The sequence below is a fragment of the Crocodylus porosus genome, unplaced genomic scaffold (assembly GCF_001723895.1).
Source record: "Crocodylus porosus isolate Cpor-Errol unplaced genomic scaffold, CroPor_comp1, whole genome shotgun sequence".
NCBI lineage: Eukaryota > Metazoa > Chordata > Crocodylia > Crocodylidae > Crocodylus > Crocodylus porosus.
The window spans coordinates 34,667,195-34,689,385 of NW_017728948.1; the positions used below are offsets into that span (position 1 = coordinate 34,667,195).

At 43.3% G+C, this 22,191-nt stretch overlaps 1 protein-coding gene across 2 annotated transcripts in view; it reads left to right on the top strand.

Moving 5' to 3' along the window:
* Positions 1-21,950: 21,950 nt before the first annotated feature.
* Positions 21,951-22,191, top strand: part of RBPJ (recombination signal binding protein for immunoglobulin kappa J region) — a 105,381-nt gene continuing 105,140 nt past the window's right edge. The window contains exon 1 of one of the 2 annotated variants that reach the window (XM_019553001.1): positions 21,951-22,176. In XM_019553001.1, coding sequence (XP_019408546.1) covers positions 22,157-22,176 — 20 coding nt within the window. In that variant the 5' untranslated portion in view covers positions 21,951-22,156. The remainder of the gene's footprint in view (positions 22,177-22,191) is intronic. The other variant, XM_019553000.1, reaches the window with a different exon arrangement.

Genomic DNA, 22,191 nt, shown 5'->3' on the forward strand with positions numbered 1-22,191 from the left:
GGTTGAGGCTTTCTGGCACCCTATACTCACGGTTCACTGGGGAAGCCCCAGGTGTGGCATTTTCTGGAGACTGGCCTGCCACCAGAAGTCCCACCCCACCAACCAGCCCCAGCAGGGTGTAGTTTTAGCTCATGCTCCATGCTATTGGGATTGTGTAATACCGTCTGTTTCCTCTGGTTCTTGCCTGCCACGACTTTGATCTTATGAGGGGAGGAAAGAGATTGGTATGATGTTAATTGGTTAGTTGGCAGCCCACTCAACTTGTTCCCTGAATCGCTCGTCAGCTCTGGAGGGGATCCCTGCCTTCGGAAACCTCAGGGTAAGTTCCCACCAGTGCTTCATGGTGCTAATTACCTCATTAGCGAGCGTGGTTACTGCCTCTTTTCCCTCTTGCTGGTGTAAAACTTCGGGCAACCGTTTTTCACAGTTACCCTACCAGGATTAGCTGAGGCTGGCCAGTATAGCTGGTGCTCAGTCTTCCCCGCATTACCGAGACTTTCCCCAATTTTTCTTTTCTTCTTTTCCCGCACCGCTGCTCCCTGCCAGTAATTGATCAGTTTCACAGCTGCACTTGTTAAAGTCTGTGTGGCAGCGTGGGACCTAGGGGTGCCATGAACTCCTCTAGCGCCTCCTACCCATCGTGCCAAATCGGTTTTAATGCACCTTGCTATCTCACCCGCCACGTCTTTGATGGCAATTTGTTAAAGGGAGGCTGCTTTTCCAACCCACCTTGGCATGGTGCCTTGAGGTATCTTGGCTCTGTCTAGTTGCCCGGTGCACTCCAACCTCTGGGGCTGCACATGAGTCCTACAGTCACCCATGCCCTCATGGGTCCCCGGACTCATCTCTGTGCCCACCTGTGCCCTCACGGGTGCCTCCTGGCTTCTCCTGCAGCTCCTGCCCCCACTGGGGCCTGTCTCCCCGCGGCTCTCGTAGCCCGTACTGGGCCTTGCCTCGCAATCCCCGCAATTGAGGCTCAGGTGGCCGTAGCCGTGCCTGGCCTCCAGACCCCCTTTCTGGGTCTTGCACACCACTGGGGCTTCTCACCTGTGCCCACACTGGGCTCCTCCCAATACTGCCCACACTGGGGCCAGGACACCCCAAAATGCAGTGCCCTCTCCGGCGCCAGGACCCCCCACACTACTGGGGAGCTCCTATGAGGCCTCCTCCACCCCTACAGCCTCACCTGGTGGAATAGCAAAACAGAAAACTCCCACTCCTGGGCTACAACATAAACTCCATGCCAAACTGGCTATCTATCATTCCTCTCCCTACCAGAGTTTCCTCCACCCCATACCATCTTGCGGAACTGCTCAGGCCATCAGGCTTCTCTGCTATGCCTACTCCCAGCAGAGCTCTCTCTTTCTCGGCTGCCAGAGGGGAACTGCCTTCTTAGCCTCAGCCTAGGCTGTTTATATAGGCCAGGCCCTGCCCCCTTCCAGTCAGCTGACTGACTGCGGTTGGCCCGGCAACTGGCACCTGTCCCTCTTTCTAGGAGCAGGACACGGAAGTGTCCTGCGACAGTCTGCTTCCCATTCCCCTCCTTGGGAGTGGAAGCATCCCTGACTCTTGCTTGCAGCCAAGCCCAGCCTCTCCTAATCCTTATCCTCCTTATCTTCACCAGGTTCCCCACTCTGTTCGTGGTGAGGGGCCTCAGCCCCTTTGAACACACCGCCACAGTTGCATCTCTGGGTGAGAGTCTGACCCAAGTCATTCTGCTGTCCTTTGGATGCCTGAAGATGTTCTCTCTGGGTCCTCCCTCTAATTTTATCCTCGGAAGCTACATCCAGTTGGCCAATCTGGAGCAATGTGGGGAATTCTCCCCCACCTGGCTGGGTGTTGTCATTAACAGCCCCCAGGTGTTTCTTCAAGTGACAGGGCTTCCAACAGAGACTTTGTTACACTCCAGACCAGGAACCTCCAGTCATCCCCACAGCTTCTGCCCTTACCTCCAATATGTCATGAGCAGCAGCTCCAGCCAGGTGGTGTTCTCCCAGCTGCTAGCAGCAGACTGCTGGATTTGCTGCTCAGGGCTCTGCTTTTATAGGTGGGCCCTGGTCCTAATCAGGTAATTAGGCCTGATTGGGCAAACAACCAGCTGCAGGATGCCTTGGTGCTGCCCACACCTCTGGGAGTAACAGGGCACACACCCTGTGCTCTGTTACACTGTCTCATTGTGAAAACTAATATAAAGCATTATCTTTTTCTGACAATCATATTTTCTGATTTGGTAAACCTTTCTCTCTCTCTCTCTCCCGCCCCCTTCTAATTTTTGTAGGGGCGGAGGGGGCAGCAGGAAAACTAGGGAGTAAAATTCCCTCATCCTTACAACTTCATCAAATACCTTGGAAGATAACATCTTATATTTAATTAATATAAATGTCACAGTTACTACCACTTTAAAGAGTAGTTTAAAAAAGGACCTTTTATTTTATAAAGTTGGATCTTTGTGACTACCTAGTGATTCACTATAGCCAGCCTTATTGGGTCTTTACAGTCATTCAGTGTGAGGAACTCAAGAGTTTAACAGCCTATAAAGAATTCAGGGGAAAATACTGTCTTCATGAAAAACTAGCTTAGTTTTTAAGACAGAAAAACTAAAGAATATATTTGATGTATCCACAAAACATTAAAGAAGGTATTTGATATATATGTGACTCAAAGGAAAAACCCAAACAGAAACAGAAGTTTTAGCATATAGGTATTGAAAGATACCATAATAGCTTTGAGAATTATTCTACTGTCCATGCCCTTCACAGATTTTGCTATGCAGAAGGAGAGTGAGATGGTATTCCACATTATTAAAACTATTATATACCTTAGAGTTATGGACAATGCAGAAGGAAAGGTCCTGGAATGCTTATGGATCAATGCATTAATTGAATAATCTGAAGATGGGGCACTAGTGTTGATCTGCTGTAAACCAGCTAATTGGACAAGGAAGCAAAGTGAGCATCTCCTTAAATTGTTACAGAATGCATAGAAAGAAAAATTGTATTACTGTTTAGATTTCATCCTGGGAGTATAGGCTGTAGGTCTCATGCTGCCACTGACAAAACATCCTTGGAATTCATTCAGATAGATAAAATGAACATATCACTGAAATAAAAAAGGTTTGCTTTGGTGTAACTGATCATAATCTAACTTCCTTTCCTATGTGCTTTTAATCACTTGACCTATATTGCTTTAAAGAGGATAAATTCCCAAAGCTGAAAATAATTATTAATCCAGTTGTATGAGAGGAAATAGTTTAACATAATATAAATTTGTTTAAGAATGCTTTACTAGATGCTGCACAAACCTATGACATTAAATAAATCTGTCTTTATGTAGGAGGGTAGGTGATGTCAAGTCCTCAGTTTCATGTGGGAGGGAGGGACTCACCTGTCATGACTTTATGATGGGAGAAAGAAGAGTTAATACCCTCCCACAATGAAATATATGACAAACGCTATCGGATCTGAGCTGGTCACAATGATTTCATTTATTAAACAATTCCCTCTTCTTCAGCAACAGAAATAAGTGCCTATTACTTTAAGCGGCACCCCAACACTTTCCCCAGTGCCTCTCCTGAGCCCCAGAGCCTGCCTCTAAACCCTTCTTTCGTCTTCCTTAGGGTTTCTGACTCTGATTTCCCCAGCGGCCTCCCAGCGACTATCTGGACCTGGTAAGTAGCAATTCTTTCTCACCTTCCTTGAGGATGAGGTCCAGCTGTGGTTTGCTCATCTGGCTAGGATCTGCTCAGAGTCTTGTAATCCATCCATCATGTCTGGTCCCTCATCTTCGTCGTGCCTCTGGGGCAGTCACTCATTCTGAGTGGCTGCCCCCCACTCCCCACGGGTTTCTCCGTGAAAGTCGGGCCTTTGACCATGAAAATCAAAGTAATTAGTTGCTGGTGTCAACTTCCTTCTCAGCCACACTGACATCTTTGCCATGCTTGCCCTGTTCCTGACTCTGTGGGGTTACTCCTGGTCATTTTAGTAACAGGGTTGCTGTGTCATCCTGTTACACTTTGGATAAACCCCCCCCAAAAAAACTCTGGTTAAAAAAAGAAAAGAAGGCAGCAACTAAAATTTTACATAAATACTGAAACGTGCCCCTCATCCCCAGATACTCCAGAGATTAAACAAGATTCAAAAGGCCTTCCTCAATAAAATTTCACATTGAAAGAAGTAGATTAAAATATAGTTTAATAGCAATTCTAATATTCGAATTTAAACAAGAGATAAATGTTAAGACTGTTCTCTGTAATCAGAAGCTTAATATGAAATACTCATTAATCTAAAAAAAAATAGAGTGATTAGTACAAAAATAAATCAGATTTGCCATTGTCCATAACATTCTGGACAGTCAGTAAAAAAAGAGGCTAATAATTCCATAAAGTTAGTAAAAAATTGAGCCGTCGGTAAAAACTAAGGAAACAGGAGCTTGATTGGAGCTCCATCTCTGAACAAGAATGGATGCTGAAGGGAAGACCAAGTAGAGCAGTGCCACTTGGTGTCAGAGTGGGAGTGCAGCACCACACAGGGAGCATTCTTTCAGGGCTTTGTAGTTCAGGTAGCCCCTTCTCTCCCCCAGCTGCTGGAGCTGCTGTTACATCCTTTTGCCTACCTGTAGTAATGCTGCATTGCAGGTAGGCAGGCAGATCCCCAAAGAAGAACTATTGTGATAGATTGGGGGAGGGGCAGGGTCAATGGAGCTTAGGCCTGGGAATTAACTGAGGGAAGGGCAGCATGGTGCAGGGTGAGGTCAGGGGCATCAGGGCGTGGTGATGAGAATGAGAAGCCTAGGGGGCAGGGGTAGCACAAAATACAGACCTTGAAGTCAAGCAGGGTCACCAGCCCCCAAAAGTTTTAATACTGATAATCTGAAAACTTTACTGACAAGGAAACTTTGTTTTTATAGAGGTGCACAGATATATTAGTTGCCTAGCAGATCAGCACTGATAAAAGGGTAAGTGACATTCTCAGCTATCAGCTTTTTTTGGATGTTGTAGTTGATAATGTTTACCAATAATTATGCTTTCTGGCCAGGGCCCTGGATACCTGGGTTCCATCTCTCCCATGGGGTCGGGGCACCTGGGTTCTCTCAAGAAATGGCGGGTTTCCCCTTGCAGACAGGCAGCATTCCAGCCTTCAAGTGGTCTTGCTTGGGGCTGCCGGGAATGAGATGCAGGGGGCACTGCATATACACAGCCACACACATGCATATGCCAGGAATACAGCCAGGCATCTCCCTGCAGGTAAATCTATGGAAGTTAAGGTGTGCAGGGGGGTGCAGACTGAGGCCCTCATGGTGAGGGGTGGGAGTGTGGCAGGGGCTGGGGGCACTGCCCAGCCAGGGTGGTGTATGAGGAGCAGGATGCAGCCACAGGCAGCTCATTCAGGGGATGGGGGGGCATCTCTCTGCCACTGTAGACACCCCTAGGGTGCGGTATGAGGAGCATGTACCCCCCAAACCCCCCCAATTAGTGTGTGGGGCAGATGTGAACTGCTCGCTGTGGGCTCAGGGCTCTCTACTCTGCTGCCTTTCCCTTGGGAGTCCTGTACCAGCCACACACCCCCTGCCCACCTGGCAGCAGTGGAGGGTGGTGAGTTGTGTCCCCCACTACTGGGTGGGAAGGGGGCATGTGGGTAGCGTGGGGCTCCCAGGGCAAAGGCATCAGGGAGGAGAGCCCTGAGCCCACAGTGGGCAGCTTGCATCTGCCCTTGCCCTGGTTAGCTCTGCTCTGTTCCACTTAAAAGCATCCCCATGCTTAAAAATGGTGGCAACAGCTCTTGAACTAAAGCTCATTTAATGAATTTTAGTTCAAGTGCCATGATGCTGATACATATGGAGCAGGAGGCTGCTGGAGCGTGCCAGAAAAAGGTTTATTTATGTCACTACTTTATGCAAAGCATTTTAAAGTAAATCGGTTATTGGATTGGCATCAGCTGTTATGGTTGGTTAATAATCGGCTATTGGTACTGGCCATGAAAATCTTTATCGGTGCATCCCTATTTTTTTACTGTGGTTGGTCTTAAACCCCTGAATTTGAGCCTGGTCCTTATCCAGGACCTGGCAGAACGGTTATGTTTACAATAATTAGAACAATCCCCTTAAAAAGTTGGTTACTAGTAAAAACTGCAGATATATTATTAGGTTAAGGGTATTTCTGTCTGACTCAGGTTCTGTATCTTGTTTGCTCCCACATCCTCCCCCTATTCCTTGCTTAGTCTGTCTCAGGTCTCCTTTCACTGTCACATTCTGCTCCTTCAAATTCAGCACATACTTTTTTCAATGGAGCCTCTGTAGTGGCTTGAAATTAGCAAGATACTAAACTGCTGCTTACCAGGCAGTAGGAAACCAGATTTTTGTCAGTTTCCAGCTGCTTTTCAGACAATGCTGATTGGTTTCTCTCCACTGCAGAAAAGCCTGGCACATGGGGGCAACAAATTCAGCATGTCCTTCTGGCCTGTTTTCAATAGGCCTGTAAGTGCCAGAGCAGAGACTGGGAGCAATTTAATGCTGTCTTCTCAGCCATCCCCCATTCTGTTTGCTGCAGTGACAGTTTCTGCTTTTTACCTCCTTTTCTTTGTTTCTCCCTTTCTCTCCTCTGACATCTCTTCCCACTCATTGGCTTGTATCTCCCTCCCCCACTGCTGCCCAGAACAGCCACTGTTTGTGTAGGACCTTAAAAACAATATTTTTCTCTTATGCCTCTTTCTACAACAATATTTAAACAGCTGATGGACAAACGCCATTCCATAGCTGCGTGTGTTAATAGCCAAAGCACTTAATATGGTGCACAAACAAGGAAGTAAATAAAAGACTTTTGTTGGCTTCTGCTCCATTCAACATAAAGGCAAAACAAAATGTTGACCAAATCAAAACAAAAGTAGAGCATATTTCTCAGAAGGATTCTACAAATCATGAAAAGTAAAAATATAGAAACCTAGAATATAAAACTATTCTTGAAGTGGTGATTAGGAAATATATGTTGGGTACATTTTTCCTTCCCAAGTTTTATTTATTCTTTTTTAGCATTCTGAGACCTCAGTTTGGATTGGGGGCTGCTTATTTGAGATGCTGTACAAACACAAAAGATAAACCATACTGTCCTAACAAACCTACAGCTTAATTAAGTAAAGCTAATTAACTGAGTAAAAATTCAATAAATACAACAGAAAGAATTCCAGGAAGGAGAATAAAAGTAACAGAAATAGTGATTGTACATGCCACAGAAAATGCTTACTCTTAGCTGATTGCAGTCATTTAAAAATATTTTTAAAGCTACACATGATCTAGATTTTTTTTTGTTTATTATTTTAGTATTAGCTATCAGCCATTTACTTTACCATTATTATTTAGCAGTTTTCTGTAGGAATTAAGGTAGAAGTGGGTCCTGAAAGGGGATTTGAAGGAGGACAGCATGGTGGATTTTTTAATTAATTCAGGGAGGGGGCAAAAGAAGGGGGACAGAAGAAGGCACAAAAGTTGTTGGGGAGAATAAACAATTTGGGTTGGTCAGTAGTAAAGGGATATCATAATCAAATTTTCACTCTGAGTCTGATTTTTCAGATATGCTCATCATGTGCATGCTTTAAAACAGTTCCTATTTATTCACCTGAATTGTTTTCAGGCTACTGTGTACAGAGCAGTTCTGAACATTTGACGGTTTCTTCTCTTATTTCTGCTGCTACTTCATTTTATTATTACCTGCATAGTGTTTAGGACTCCTATTCATCACACGAGATCCCACTATGATAGATACTATACAAACACGCTTCATTTAGATACCTGAATGGGTGACATTTTTGAAAATCTCATTTTGAAAATCCAGCCCTATTATATGGTTCAGCTGCAACAAGAAAGAAGGAAGCAGAATTTAATTGAAAACTTCATTTTAAAAAACCCAGAATAATTTAGTAAGTGTGTGTGTGTGCATGCCCGCGTGCACGCCCGCATACACACGCGCACGCACGTGTTTCATTGTTTGGAGAGAACTGAATGTTCTATATTTAAAGTTATTTTATGAGGCCAGAACACATTCTTGCTTTTAAGTGTTGTTATTTAACATTTTGTGAACTATGTCTCAATACAAGACCTCCATTTTTCTGCAGAACAGAAAACAGCAGTCTGAGTTTTCCTCAACATTGTCTGTCCAACAAATATGCCTGAATTCTTATCTAGAAGAGCCAGTGTTAGAGATAAAAGCGTGAGTTCTCCTCTGTGCTAATTCAGGCCTTGGCTTCTCTTCTGAAGCTGCCAACAAGGGTAGAAGTATGTGCCAAGTGGGAGGATTTCTGTGATGCAGACACCTGTCTATTAGGAACTAGACTGAGAGGACAACAAATAATTTCTCATAGGCTACAGAACGGTCATCAGATTATAATGACTTTCAGCCTCTACACACTTGGGCTAGATTTAGATTGGTGACTTAGAGGTTAAAAGTTCTTCTTTATCCCATCACACCATTACTAGTCTCCTTGGGGATTCAGTTTGACAGCTTTTTTCCCCTTTCTTACGTTAAAGAGACCCCTAAGTTATTTACACTTTACATACTGGCACTATCATGTACAATCTATTGATTAACTATTCTTCTGATTCCACATCAGGTTTTCTTTGTAAAACAATTAACAGTTCATTTGTAAAATAAATATAGTTTTTAATTCTGCCTATACGCGTACAGGCAGTTTAAACCACATCTGCAGCTTATGGAGCACAAATCAGGACTGAGATGCACATCAGAGGTGTCCATATGTTTCTGTCTGTACTGCTTCAATAGAAATTTTCTAAGAGAATACAGTAGTTGTTTTTCCATTCACCAAAAGGCTGCAGAACCAGCTTGGCTACTCCTGCAGAGTGTGGTGTTTACTTCTGTGTGCAAGGCCAAGCGGGTGGGGTTTGGCAGGCTTGTAGGTACAGCCAGCCTGAAGGGCCGCTGCTCTACATTACTACTGGACAAAAAAGACTGCATGGTGGAAACAGAAGGGGGATGGCCTCACAACTCTTACCTGCATTTGAAAGTCTGTCTGTGGAAACAGCTGGGGAGTGCTACAGCTGGTAAGGTGGAATCTACCAGTATGCATGAACTCAGCTGCACTGTTTGCTAACAAGACCTTTCACTTCCGTGAACGGGGACAGGTTGTGGGCATGGTAGGACTGCAACAGGTACTGTATAGTAACACAGGAAAGAGAGTAGGACAGATCCTCTAGGTAATGTTTTATGTTCTCAAGGGTTGAGTACGTTTTTATACAGGAGTACTGGAAAGCCTTATGTGTCTGCTTTCCCACACACACCATGATATCGTCTAGTGAGCCATGCTACCATTCCTTCATCAGAGATGTTTAGATGTCAAAATCAGTTCCTCACCAACTGCCACTGGGGCTGTAGAGAGGCTAAGATGGTTAGATACCTTGGAAAACATTATACGCAATGGTAGAAGAGCCTCATCTGAGAATTGGAGTGGTCAGAGTGAATTCTGTGATACCAATACCTTTTCCCCTCTTAGGTTCTCCACTTTATCAACCTTCCATCGCACTTCCTGCTGGAAGCTAACTAAGCTGACGGTAGAAGGCTAAACAAGTGCAGTAAAATAATTTGGGGTGAGCAAGCAGGGTGGCAGTGGCAGCAGCTGGGGAGTTCGAGTCCCTGGGGCAAGTAAGTGTCTCTTCCCCTGTTCTCTTCAGCACTCCTCCTCCCCCAGTCCACACTATCTGACAGGGTTTTGCCCAATGTGCAAAACTTGCTAGTTATGTCTTTGAGCAAGAGTTTAATTCTTAGTTTACTCTTGAAAAGCAGAGAATAACTAGGAAAGTTCAAAGAATCCATAAGGCTAGGGACAGAACTTAGACATAAATTAGTATAAGTGATCAGAAACTAGTTCGAATCTGTGACACAGCAGAAATTCAGTGCACATAAATCACTTTCAGAATGGTTGAAACTGGTTTAAGATAAACCTGGATGGATGTAGTATCAGACTTAACTGATTTAGGTTAAATTGGTTTATGGAACTTCTGTCCCAGATCCCCTGCAAATTCAGGCTAACTCATAGTCCCCCAGCATCCCAGGTTGCTTTGCATTTCCCCAGCAACTCCCCCATAGGCAGGCTAACCTTGGCCCAAGCTGCCTGCTCCAGGCATGTGGCTGCATTTCCGGAATCAAAAGCGATGTCTGTTCACTTGCTTATCGGTTCAGTCTACACCATTTAGACTAACCTGTGAAGATTGAACTGATTCAGCCTCAGATTTTTTGACTGTCTGTATTTAGTTTAAGAGAACCTGAATTACCATACAAAAGTTATTTTATTTTATTGGTGGCTGGAGCTTGCTAAAGTGTGATGTACATGAAAACTCATCTAGTTGAAAACTGACTCTTTGTGCACTCAAACCAAGAAAGATAGAGATTTGGCTATATGCACACACGCAGGCTGATGCAAAAAAAGATAGGGGTGCAGACAGAGAAAGAGAAATTGCAGTGAGACACAGTTTGTAACCACAGATGAAGAATAGTACATCAAAGTATTTAATATATGTATACTTGAAGCCTTCATTGATTTTTATCTTAGCTTTTTTGTGGACTTTGAACACTTATTCTTTTTTTTTTTAAACTAGGGGTGCTTGCTACCTCAAGCATCTTTTTCAGTTTACTTTGTCAGACATAAATATAGTGCTATGATCACTACTTTTCAGCTGACTGGTGAAAAGTTTTCCCCTCTTCAATTTGTGTCAGCGGCCTGAAATTACAAAGCGGAGATCCCCAAGAACATCTTTTGTGATGCATATCAACTTTCATAGTGTTCCTTTGTTTGGAATGTGACAGAGCATTGTGATGCCTGTGTCCAGGGAGCAGGTTTGCCTTATTGTTCTTGTAAATATGTACTGCCGGGTGCAGCTCAGTGGAAGGCATTGAGTTTGTGCATGACTGACGCCGACCCGGACAACTGCTCTGACCCCCAGCAGATGGTGGTGCAGGGACTCCAGTGATCTGGAACTAATACCATGTGCCATTTCTTTTTGTTTTGAACAGACAGCCAGGCCTTACATTTCCCTCCCCTCTGCTGCAACAGCTGTATATACAGTACAAGCTGGCAAAACTCTTAACTGTCATTTCAGTGCTCCTCCTCTATCATTAATCATCAGTCCTGGAGTGATGAGACTTCATCAAAATGAATGCTATGTGTACACAGCATGGCTCCTTCTAGTCTTAATTAAAAATGTATGTGCTGAGAGATGATTTAGGCCTCTGTCCAATTCTGTTGAAATTTTCCTGGAGAAAAATTAATATAAGTAAAAATTTAAAAACATCTCCCTTAGTTTTAAAACCATATTGTATATCCTTAAAAAAAGAGGTTAGAATTAAGTGAATCACCTAACTTTTGAGAGAACAAGTAAGAGCCTCTATGGTTTCATTAACTTTTCATTCTCATGTATTGTTTTTTATTAATATATTCAAATGAAGGTTGGTTTTCAAAGTCATGTAAAATATGGATGAAAATCTGTAACTTAAGTTTCTTTCCAGAGCTGCAAAGGATTTACTTATTCATAATGACAACAAACAGTTGATGTCTGTTTTTATAGGAGAAGATCCAGCTTTCACATAAACCACTGTCTCTGATAGTGTACGGGGCATCTTATCAAAGTTTAAAAAAAAGAGAGAGAAACTAAAATAATAGCTCATCAAAGCTCAGTCTACATGTTCTAATGTATGTTGGCCCATGGTATAAATGAGTCGGTAAACTTTCATAAGTAGTCACTAGTGAATTCTTCTGGTGTAGAAAGACTGCCTGGATCTATGAAAGACTGCACAACTTCTCCCTGCCAATAGTTCCAGTATGAGGGGAGGATTTTAGAGAAGGGCGTCATGGCTGCTGGCTGCAACTGAACTCAGTTTGACTGCTGAAACAGTTTCTTAGGACCACTGACAGAGTAAGGCAGATCCTCATGTTGCTTTAAATTTGTTGGGGCTCAAGACAGACAATGCCTCAGACCAGGACTGGGGGATGGCAGGCACAATGGTAGTATAAAGTATATAGGGGTTAGAAATGCTTTTCCTGTTCTGCAGAACGTCTTGAGGTTAAAAAAAATGTACCCATTCTTCATCAGGACAAACCTAGGACCTCTTGAAAGTTTTTGCATAAAAATAAGAAGACAGATATACCCCAGAATAGCATACATCCCAACAATTAAGGCACTCACCTGGGATAACTATATATCCCAACGATTAAGGCACTCACCTGGGATATATCCCAACGATTAAGGCACCTGGGATAACTATATTCAAGTCCTGTTTTATTAAGGCTGGAATCTGACTCCAGTGCTGTGACCACTGAGATTATTCTGGGGCTTCTCTTTCTCAACCTTTTTTATTTTTGGAGCTACTGTATATAAATAACGAAATATTCATTGGAGCAAGGACTTGAATTAGGCCTCCAAGGATCCAGGGTCAGTTTGTGCCACCAGATTAGTTTCTCTTCTGGCTTGGGGATGAGTCTTATTTGCTCTCTTTTTACCAGAAATCCTTATCAGAGACTTGAAAAACACTTATTGGCAAAAGCTCATTGAAACCAGTTTCAGTTTTGAAGAATCGTCATTTTCTGAAGAAAAAAATGTTCCGCTGGAAAATTCCTGAAGAGCTCTAGTGTACGCCCTAACCTTAACCTTTCCCCCTACCTCCGTTCAAGTTAGATTCAGCTGCAGCTCAGACACACTCCTGAACTGGGTCATGAATGGACAAAATGAGAAATAAAACCCCAGAGTCTTCTGGGATGGAAAGAAGAAAACACAGTTGGAAGAGCTGATGGGTAAGAGCGACTATTCATAGGGAACTAGAGGCCTGATCTTAAAAGATGCAGTATGCCCGAAATAACAGCAACTAGAGGTTGTTTACCACACAGCAGGATTAGATCCCAGATAAATTGTGTGAATGCAACACAGAGTCCTAACCTTGAAGACACATATGAGGCATAAGTAGCATTATTCTCTTTATCAATCCTATTAGTTTTAGTAGGTTTAAATACCCAAGTAAAATGATACATCCGACCAACTGCTGGCAGAATGAGGGCCAGAAATGAGAAGAAAAGCAACCGATAATTAAGCAGCAAGTAACAGGGTAGCTGCAAGGGATGGTACAACAAGTAAATCTTAATTGTAACAGGGAACATTTAAGTTCTTGCAGGCTTGTAGGGTACAGAAAATTAAAACAAGAAGAATTGCAGGCATGCAGGGTGCAGTCCATTAGAGAGGTGGAGTAGCATAGTATGCCGGACAGGTGGGTGGTGGGGTGTCCGACTGTCCCACACCCCTGCCCACCTGCCTCCGCCTGAAGAAGCACCGCTGACTTGGAGTGGGGGAGGCAGTGTCCTGGATTTCCTTAAAAATAATGTGGTCACCCTACCTAAGCATCAATTACATCTTCGCAACACCATTTATTAAAAGTGGTTCCTAGGCCTTGTGCTGGCTGTCTGCAAATGATCAAATTCTGTAATTTTGCTCTGCAACCTCTGCATACCTACACTGGTACTTGTGTGTAGAACTGCATACTAATGATTTCTGTTCATATTTTATCCATTTCTATGTAGTACCTGGTTTTGACTGGAATCTGGACTTTGCTAATATATAGTATAATAGTTACACTGCCAAATAGGTTTAGCAATGCATTATGTGCATCCAGTGGCTTTCTTGAGAGGCCGGCTTGCTCAGCTTCTTTCTGTATATTTTTGTAGCCAATATGAAACTTCCTTATGCCCCAACTACAATATCAGAGTGTGCATCCTCAAGACTACATTCTGCTTTTGCATTTGTAAAATAAAATTTGAAGTTTGATTATTTTGAGACATTTTGTAGAGAATTTTGACCTTGTTTTCTTTAGGTTGAATTACTCAGATCATGTGCTGAAGTGTGTAAGCATGTATTATTTCAAAGGATGTTTTGAAAGGAAGACCAGTTATAGGCATCTAGCACCCATTTTACCTTAACCGTTTAGGGACTGTAGGTGTGATATTTGCTTCCATAATGCAGAGATCTCACTATTGCACAAGACAAAATTTACAGCTCAGACAACATAGCATTAAATACTTTTCCCTTCATAAAGACATCTGTTTTCATATCAGTTAAAAACTGTAACTGTTACAGATTCAGCCCAGGGTGCTATTTTATTTATTGATAAAAATCCATTCAGCAGGCAAAGGTCTGAACCCAGTCTGTGCTTTGTTTTTACTAGCTATTATTAATCTGTGAAGTACAGATACAATTCATGTTAAAAGGAAATAAACCATTTTTGCCCATTGTGCTAAATTTATTTGAGTGGTGTTAAACCACAGTGCCCTGCGTGTGCTGTCATTTTTCCATGAAATGATAAAAGAGAATGAAAAGGATAAAAACAGTATAATACATGCTATTATTCTCTAACACGTTTCAAAAACTGGGGGATACTTTTACAGTGTAAACTTTAAAGGACATTCTGTTGTTGCACTTTTCAGTAATTCATTTTGTAATCAGTCTAATGCTGGCTTGAAACTAGAACAGGTGTTAAAACTAGCCAATATTGACTACTGCATGCAGCAGCTTCATACATTTTTAAGTACACCAGGGTGAGGTCATTAGTCTGATATCAACAGTTCTGAACTTGGATTGTGAGGTGTTCAACAGGGCATTTCCTGAATAGTAGGACAAGCCAAATGTCACCCTCAAAGCTATGGTGCTCAAAGATTTCAGAGTGCATATTCCACAACTGATTAATGGACTCTCTCAAACCTTCAGGTACTAAATGTACAACAGCATCAACCACAGAAGGGTGAATAGGATGGGTAGAGAGACTAAGAGGACATACAGGAGCCCTGGAGGATTTTAAGAGAGGTACTTTCAGGTTTGCCCAAATAGAAAGGGCCCGTTGTCAGAGGGATTCATGGAAATAACATTACTAGCCTCTTTAAAAAGAAAAACCCACTAGGAGGCGCATGGGATAAGCTAGATAAGCTATGTAGGGGAGGGGAAAAACCTGACTTAATATGAAAATAGAGATCAAGGTTACTCCTTCCAGGTGGGCAGGGAGGAAGGACAAAATGTTATGATATGAAATGATATGGCCTTGGGGCTTGATAGGAATTAAAATAATTCAGAATTATCAAGCTATGCATACTATTAAAATACACAACCACATGATATTAATACTGTTAACCTCATCTTCCCTTCCCCCTCTTCCTTGCTATTGTCTGTTATACTCATGTCTTATATCTTGTCTTCGTGGGTGGGAACTACTCATTCTTATACTGGGTATCACAATGAGCCCTAGAGCTGACTACAACTTTTGGAAGCTACCATAATGATAAAATAATACAGTGATAAGATAAAACCTCTAGTGTTGAGGTTTATATAATGGATTATTTATTTTCTTGGTGGTATTAGACTATTTGAGAATATGACACTCAAGTTAAAACTGTTTAATGTCAAAATCATATCATGTTAGAGATCCCTAACATTAACTATTAATGTTTATTGTTTAAAAGTAGACAAAGTAAATCTTCTTTGAGCCAAACCAAATAATAACTTCTATTTTAAATAGCAGAAACACTTCTGATGCTTAGTTGTCCAGTTAGTAGTTAAAAATAACAACTTTGTTTGGAATATACACAAGCTAATATGTACAAAATGCTCTGTGGACAACTGCCTGTTTATTTTCTTTCTTGGACAAAAGCTTAAACCATACTGTACATCTTATGCTTACAAAATTCCAGAATGGCTATATCATAATAAATGCTAGTAGTACTGTACATGTGATTTTACATTCCCACATATACACTGAAACATCTTTAGATAAAACCTATTACTTAAAATGAACCAAGATGCAGGTGAGCTGTACACCATTACCACTTATGTTTTGTGTGGTACATAAATAAGTTATTATTAAATATTTATTTAAAGTAGGGACAAGGGGCCAACCAAGAATTGGATCCCATTGTGTTGTGTGCATTATAAACAGAGTAGAAGACAGCCCTGACTCCAAGGCTAGTGACAGAAGTTGCACATAAACAGGTTTAAGTACTCAGAAACTTGTTTAAACCTGTAACCCAATAGAAGTTCAAAATGGCTGAAACTGGTTTTATGATAAACCTGGCTGTAGTATCAGAATCAACTGATTTGGGTCAAACCAGTTGTCACGGCACAGGGTCCTGCAGATGGTAGTGATCTCCCCAAGGCCCCCTTACCATGCCGAGTTGGCCCAATGGGTACCCTTGATTCTCACCTGCCACATCTTTGTTGGTAAATATATATACCTATAAAAATTAGGGAGGATGCCTTTACGTCATCTTGGACACTGTTTTGCTGTACTCTGACCCCGTGGGTTCCTGGACATCTTGTGGGTCCTGTTCTGCAGTGGGTGTTTTGGGGCACCCTAGCCTTATGGGCTATGCGTGGCTCCAACCACCCCTTTACCAAGCCCCAAGCCTTGCAGGGAACTGACGTTGTTCAGTTTGGGCCTTGTTATAATGTGGGCCCCCTGGTCCGCTCTGGGCTCTCCGCGGCCCTGTCTCGCACTGTGCCTCACTGGCACTCGGGCTCTCTGCAGCCCTGTCTCACACTGCGCTTCACTGGCACTGCAAAGTGCTGTACCTCCTCTGGTGCCAGGGTCCCCACACTGCCGTGGGTCCCCTATGAGGCCTCCTCCTTCCCCAAATTCTCTCACCCAAACCACTGGTCTTAAAGAACAAACAAAACACAATCCCCTGGGCTATAACTTAAATTCAAGCTGCCTGGCTATAACATCATTCAAGCCACACCAGGGATACTCTGTCCCTCACCAGTATCAGAGGCTGTATCTGCAGTCAGGCCTCTCCCCTTTGGTTCCTATGGGAAAGCTCCTTCCCCCTTGGCTGCTAGCAGGGAACTATACTCCTGGTCTCAGCCCTGGGGTTTGTATGTGAGCCAGGCCCTGCCCCTTCTGGTCAGCTAACTGCTGGGAGGTATGGGCCACTCGCTCACTCTGGTTGCCCTGGTAACCAGCAGCTGGGGCTCCCCACTTGCTGCTAGGGCTCTTTCCCTAGCAGTTTCCACTCTTTAAAGGAGCAGGGCACCTAAGTACTCTGTGACTGGTTTATGAAACTTCTGCTCCATACCCCTTCCTGGTTCAAGTTAAATCAGAATCCCCCAGCATCTTGCAGCCCTGGGCTAGGCGGTGCTGTCTGCTCCAGAGATCAGGGCTGGCCCGCCCCTCTGCTCCCTATCTGAAGCAGTGAGGGCTGGCTCACTGCCACCGCCCAGGGGCAGCAGGAAAAGGAAGGAAACACACAGCCCATGCAGGCTATGTACCAGAGAACTGTGCTGTAGCATTCCCCAGCTTCTGGGTTGAGCCACTGCAGGCATGTGGCTGCATTTTCTGAATCAAAAGTGAAGGTTCATTTGCTTATTGGTTCAATCTTTGCAGCTTGCACTAACTTGCAAAGACTAAATCAATTCAGCCTTGGGCATTTTGACTATTTGTACTTAGCCCCAAAAAGGGTGGGCAAACTAGATTAAATGTATTGAAGTTTATTTAGTGTTCCATTGTTGCAAGTAACTACCTTTTCTATTTATTTCTAACTGGAGACATCTATAAAGGTAAGATTTTTTAGAAATCAGTTCCCTTTAAAAATCCCCAATATCACTAGACAGATTTAAAAATGTAGGCTAGATTTAGAACTTTTCCATTGTTACAGCAGTGGCTGTAATGGGCCTTAAGTCACTTGGCACAGGAGGTTGAAAACACTGACTTACGTAACAAATAAATCCATATAATTTGTATATCCATATAATATGTCTGATGCTTGTATTTAAAATTGGTCATTACTCATTGTCCACTACCAGCGATCAGAATTTAGACCTCAATCCAAGGAGGTGCTGAAGTTAAGTCAATAAAAAGCGAATATGTTGTGCTTTTTTGAGGTTGGGCCCTTTAGCAAAAGAAGTCATACATATAAACAGTGATAATTACAAAAAATTGTCTGAGCTTTTGCCATAATTCTTCCCCTAGAAAGTACCAATTTAAGACCAACAACTCTGATTTTGACAGTATTTCTGACTTAGATCAAGAGCCTGACCTTTGGTATGACTGACCTTTTGTACTACTACATGAGGTTTATGATTAAAAAAATGCTTCAGTAGTGTCTTTTTGTTAAGTACACCTGAATCAGTGATAGAAAACACTGCTGCATATTCTTGAACTACTGTGCTGTTTATTAATTATTGAAAACAAAGTGCCTTCTCTGAGATCCAATTAATTTTTTTATTAATCAAAATATCCTATTTGTAAAATATTAAAAGAAGTCTAGACACTAAATATTATTGTGCACTATATTTTTAGATTTTCCAGTTTAATTTAAAACACACAAAAGAGGGGCCCCATAAAATGACCATCTAGAGACAGTTGATGGCAAGAATCCAGAAACCATTCTTAATGGGACGGAACTAGCATGAGATGAGATCATTCTTCAATTCGGAGGGGGAAAAAAAGATGTTTTCAAGAAGAAATTTTTCAAAAGGATTGTGTGTTGCTGTTTCACAAACAATATAGAGGATCTGCAGTATACCCTGTGTTTCAGATGAAGAGTGTGCCAGTAAAGGAACCAATCAAAATCCCTATTAATGAAGAGGGGGAACTCATGATAGGAAAAGAGTCTCCTGAATTATAACTGAGTTGTTTGCTGTAGTTCCAAAGCATGAGTTCACTACAGTTTGTCTGGCAAGATTTTATTCCTTGCATTAAGTTAGCATTAGCAGTGGAGAGTAAGTATAAAAACAGTGCAAAAACTGAGTCATGGACATGATGGAAAATTCAATCTTTTATAAGTATGAGAGCCAGTAGATTTAGTAAGAACTAAGTAACTCTAAATAATCTCCTCCTGACAAATTGGGATTATTTTCATTAAAGTTAGATTTGAGTTTGAACCTAGATTGATGAAGAAGACAAGCTAAATGGCAGCTACTACTGAGCTTTAAGCACTGTAATCTTAGTTTTTTTGAACACAGGTATCTAATAGACAACTGCCTTGAACTTGAAAGGTCAACTTTGTATTTTGTTATGCAAATGACCTTTACAGGTCTAAAATACCTGTTCTGAACCACAAAGGAAAGTTGTGTCTCTTTCTCTTAATGTCAAAATGATAGTCTATATCCGAATATTTTAAGATTTTGGATACTGATACCTCTTCTCATGCATTCTCATCCAACCTCTGATCTTTCCAGATTGTCCAAAAAGTTAACTCTTAAGATCACTTTATTGAGTGAAGCAAGGTCTTATGTTCAACTTGTTGGGATTTATCTATCTTGTTACACAATGACTTTTGAACACCCCATCTCATTAAGTCCACAATTTGAGAAAATGTTCTAGGTCAAAGACACTGATTTCTATGTACATCAAAACCCCTCAAATATCTTCAAAATCTTGAATGTGGGATGCATGTGACACAGTAAGCCAGAGTTGGCAAAGTATGGCCCACGGCGGGTGCCCACAGATTAGATCCAGCCTGTGGCTACTTCCACAATACTCCACATGGGGTTGAGCCCTGCCAGGAACAGCCAGCACTGGACTCCCACCTATTCTCGCCGGGCCTGGCTAGAACATGCAGCTTTCTGGCAGGTGGTGTTTGACTGCCGCCAGCTCCAGTGGCTTCTCCTCTTCCTGCCCCTGATGTGCTCCTCCAGGTCAGGCAGCTCCTGCCCTACCTCTGGCTCCAGGCTGCCTTCTACCCACTCTGCCTGCCTACCTGCATGATGAGCAGCCACCTGCAGGCAGCTGAGTGGGTGGAAGACATCTGGGAGGAACTTGAGCCACCTAGTTGCAGTTTCCCTCCTGCCCAGAGTGGCGCTACATGAGCAGGAAGAGGAACAGCTACTGGAGGCGCGGGGGTAGCTGAACACCACTCACCAGCAAGCTGTGCATGCTGGCTAGTACCTGGGCCGCGGTTAGCAGGTGTGGGCTGCCCTGGGTGGGAGCAGGCAGGGGCTCAGACCTATGCGGTGTTGTGGGGGCAGCTGCAGGCCATACCGTCTGGGAAAGCTTTGCTTCATGCTCCCCTGTCCCATCTCTCCTTTCTCAGGCCGGCACCTGGAATCTAGCACTCAGGCAGCCACCCCTCTCCCCTACAATATGCCCACCCCACACCTTCCATTCACACCTCCTCCCTCCCCCCACAATATACTAGAGTAAGACTTTATTTTGAGCTGTTATGCAATCACCTCTATATACACTACTCAAAAAAACCAAGTCAGGACAAAAATTGTGGGTTTTTTTTTTAAATAAAATTAAAATATGTTATAGTAATGTTTGATTTTTACTTCATGATTTTTTTTTATCTGCAATTTGTTAAAATGATACCTTCTACAAGATTTTGTGTGTGCGGCCCTCAACAGCTCACCAAAACTCATTAAGTGGCCCTCCAGTTGATATAATTGCCCCGCCCCTGCACTAAGCTCTAATATCCTTAGCAGAGCCTGCAGCTTCAAACACATCTATAGATCATAGGTAACAGATTTGGTTGAAAAGCAGTTGTAACAGGATGGATTGTTTCAAATCATGGTTTTTATCATGATTTGAATCAACAGACATGATAATTTCAGTCCTCTTTGCATTTGCACTCCTTAATTTCCTAAGGAAAGGCTAATTCTTGCTGATTTTTGTCCTGATATAGCTTTTACACTAAATTATGTCTGTATTTTTGCTAACTGAAAGGATCCATTATCTTTACATATAAACAATTATATAGTTTAGTAGCTATTCATATTCATTTGGTCCATTACTTTATGTTAGGAAACAATGAAGGGTGGAGGTCTTTTAAAATCTAAATATTTACAACTGGCAATCTGGATGGAATTTGGAATAAAATGCAGAGGAATAGCATTTTATAACTGTTTTTATTGGTTAAATAAATACACCTGAAGTGTGACAGACACAGAAGAAAAAAGCTTCATAGGTTCAGATATTAGGGCTGGAAGGGACCTCGGAAGGTAATCGAGTCCAGCCCCCTCATCGAGTCCATACATTTTTAACTAAATTTTAAGTTGACTTATGAAACAAACTAAGCATTCTATTTAGCTAGCGAACAGAATTATTTTGGATTGACACGTGCATCAAGATCTTGGAAATACATTTCAACCTCTTGTGTTTCCCACGTATTGACTGATAGATCGGAAAAAGAAAAGCCTCTTTTTAACTGTGAGCTGAAGTGTTTCTCAACTAAGAATGGAACTGAACAAATGGAAGAGGGTTCTTCTTTCTTCACCTACAACAGAGGGCCCAGATGCCTAAAGCTGCTTTTGCACTTTGCTTGAAAACTGGGGGCTTTGCATGCGAGTTCATCCTCGCTCAGTGGCTCAATGGACTTTAAAACTCCATTGCAAAAAAACCAGCTTGAATGGTATGTTTTTGCATCATGTTGAATACAGGAAGGTGCAGGAGCCATACGAGGCCTTCACAGAGGCTGTCCTAAGACCAGTTTTATTTTAAAATCACTTCTTGGGTTTGCTTTTTTTTTTAGCCCAGCAGCCTTCCCTTTTACCACGGCCTCATTTCCCACCTATCCCTCTTTTCCCCGCGGTCACATCCGGAAACCGGCTCATCTCGGACCTGGGGGCCACGTGCCCGTAGCAGCCGCCAACCATTCGATGGCAAACCCCTTGGCCTGCGGGTGCTGGCACCTGGGCTCTCCCTAGTGGGTGCCCTCGCCCTCTGCACTGCCTGCCCCAGGCTTGGCGGGTGCTGCGTGGGGTCAGAGCCGGCCCCACGCGCCCACCACAGGAAACAACGGCCCGCCCCCGCCCACTGTGTGCTCCGAGAGGCGCGTCCCCCCAGCGAATGGACGCGCCCCCCGCGCTCTGCGCAGACCCCCTAGCTCGGGATGGTTTGTTCCGCTCCCGAGGCGCAGGAAGTTTCCGAGCTGAGACTCCACAGCCGACAGGGAATTCCCCGCGCTCTCCTCTCGCGAGACGCACAATCCCCTCTTCTCTCCGGCGCCGGCGTTCTCGCGAGACTCGCGCAGGTTCCCACGCCTGCCGCTGTTGTGTCTGACGGACTGGAGAGCCCGGCGCACGGGGGAGTGGCGCGCGCTCCGCGTGTGCGCTTTATGGGCCCACGCACGCGCGCTCTCCGGCCGGGCCGCCGCACTCTCGCGAGACTAGGAGTTTTGGCGAGAGTTTGTGGAAGATGGCGCCTGTTGTGACAGGGTAAGTGTGGAGGCT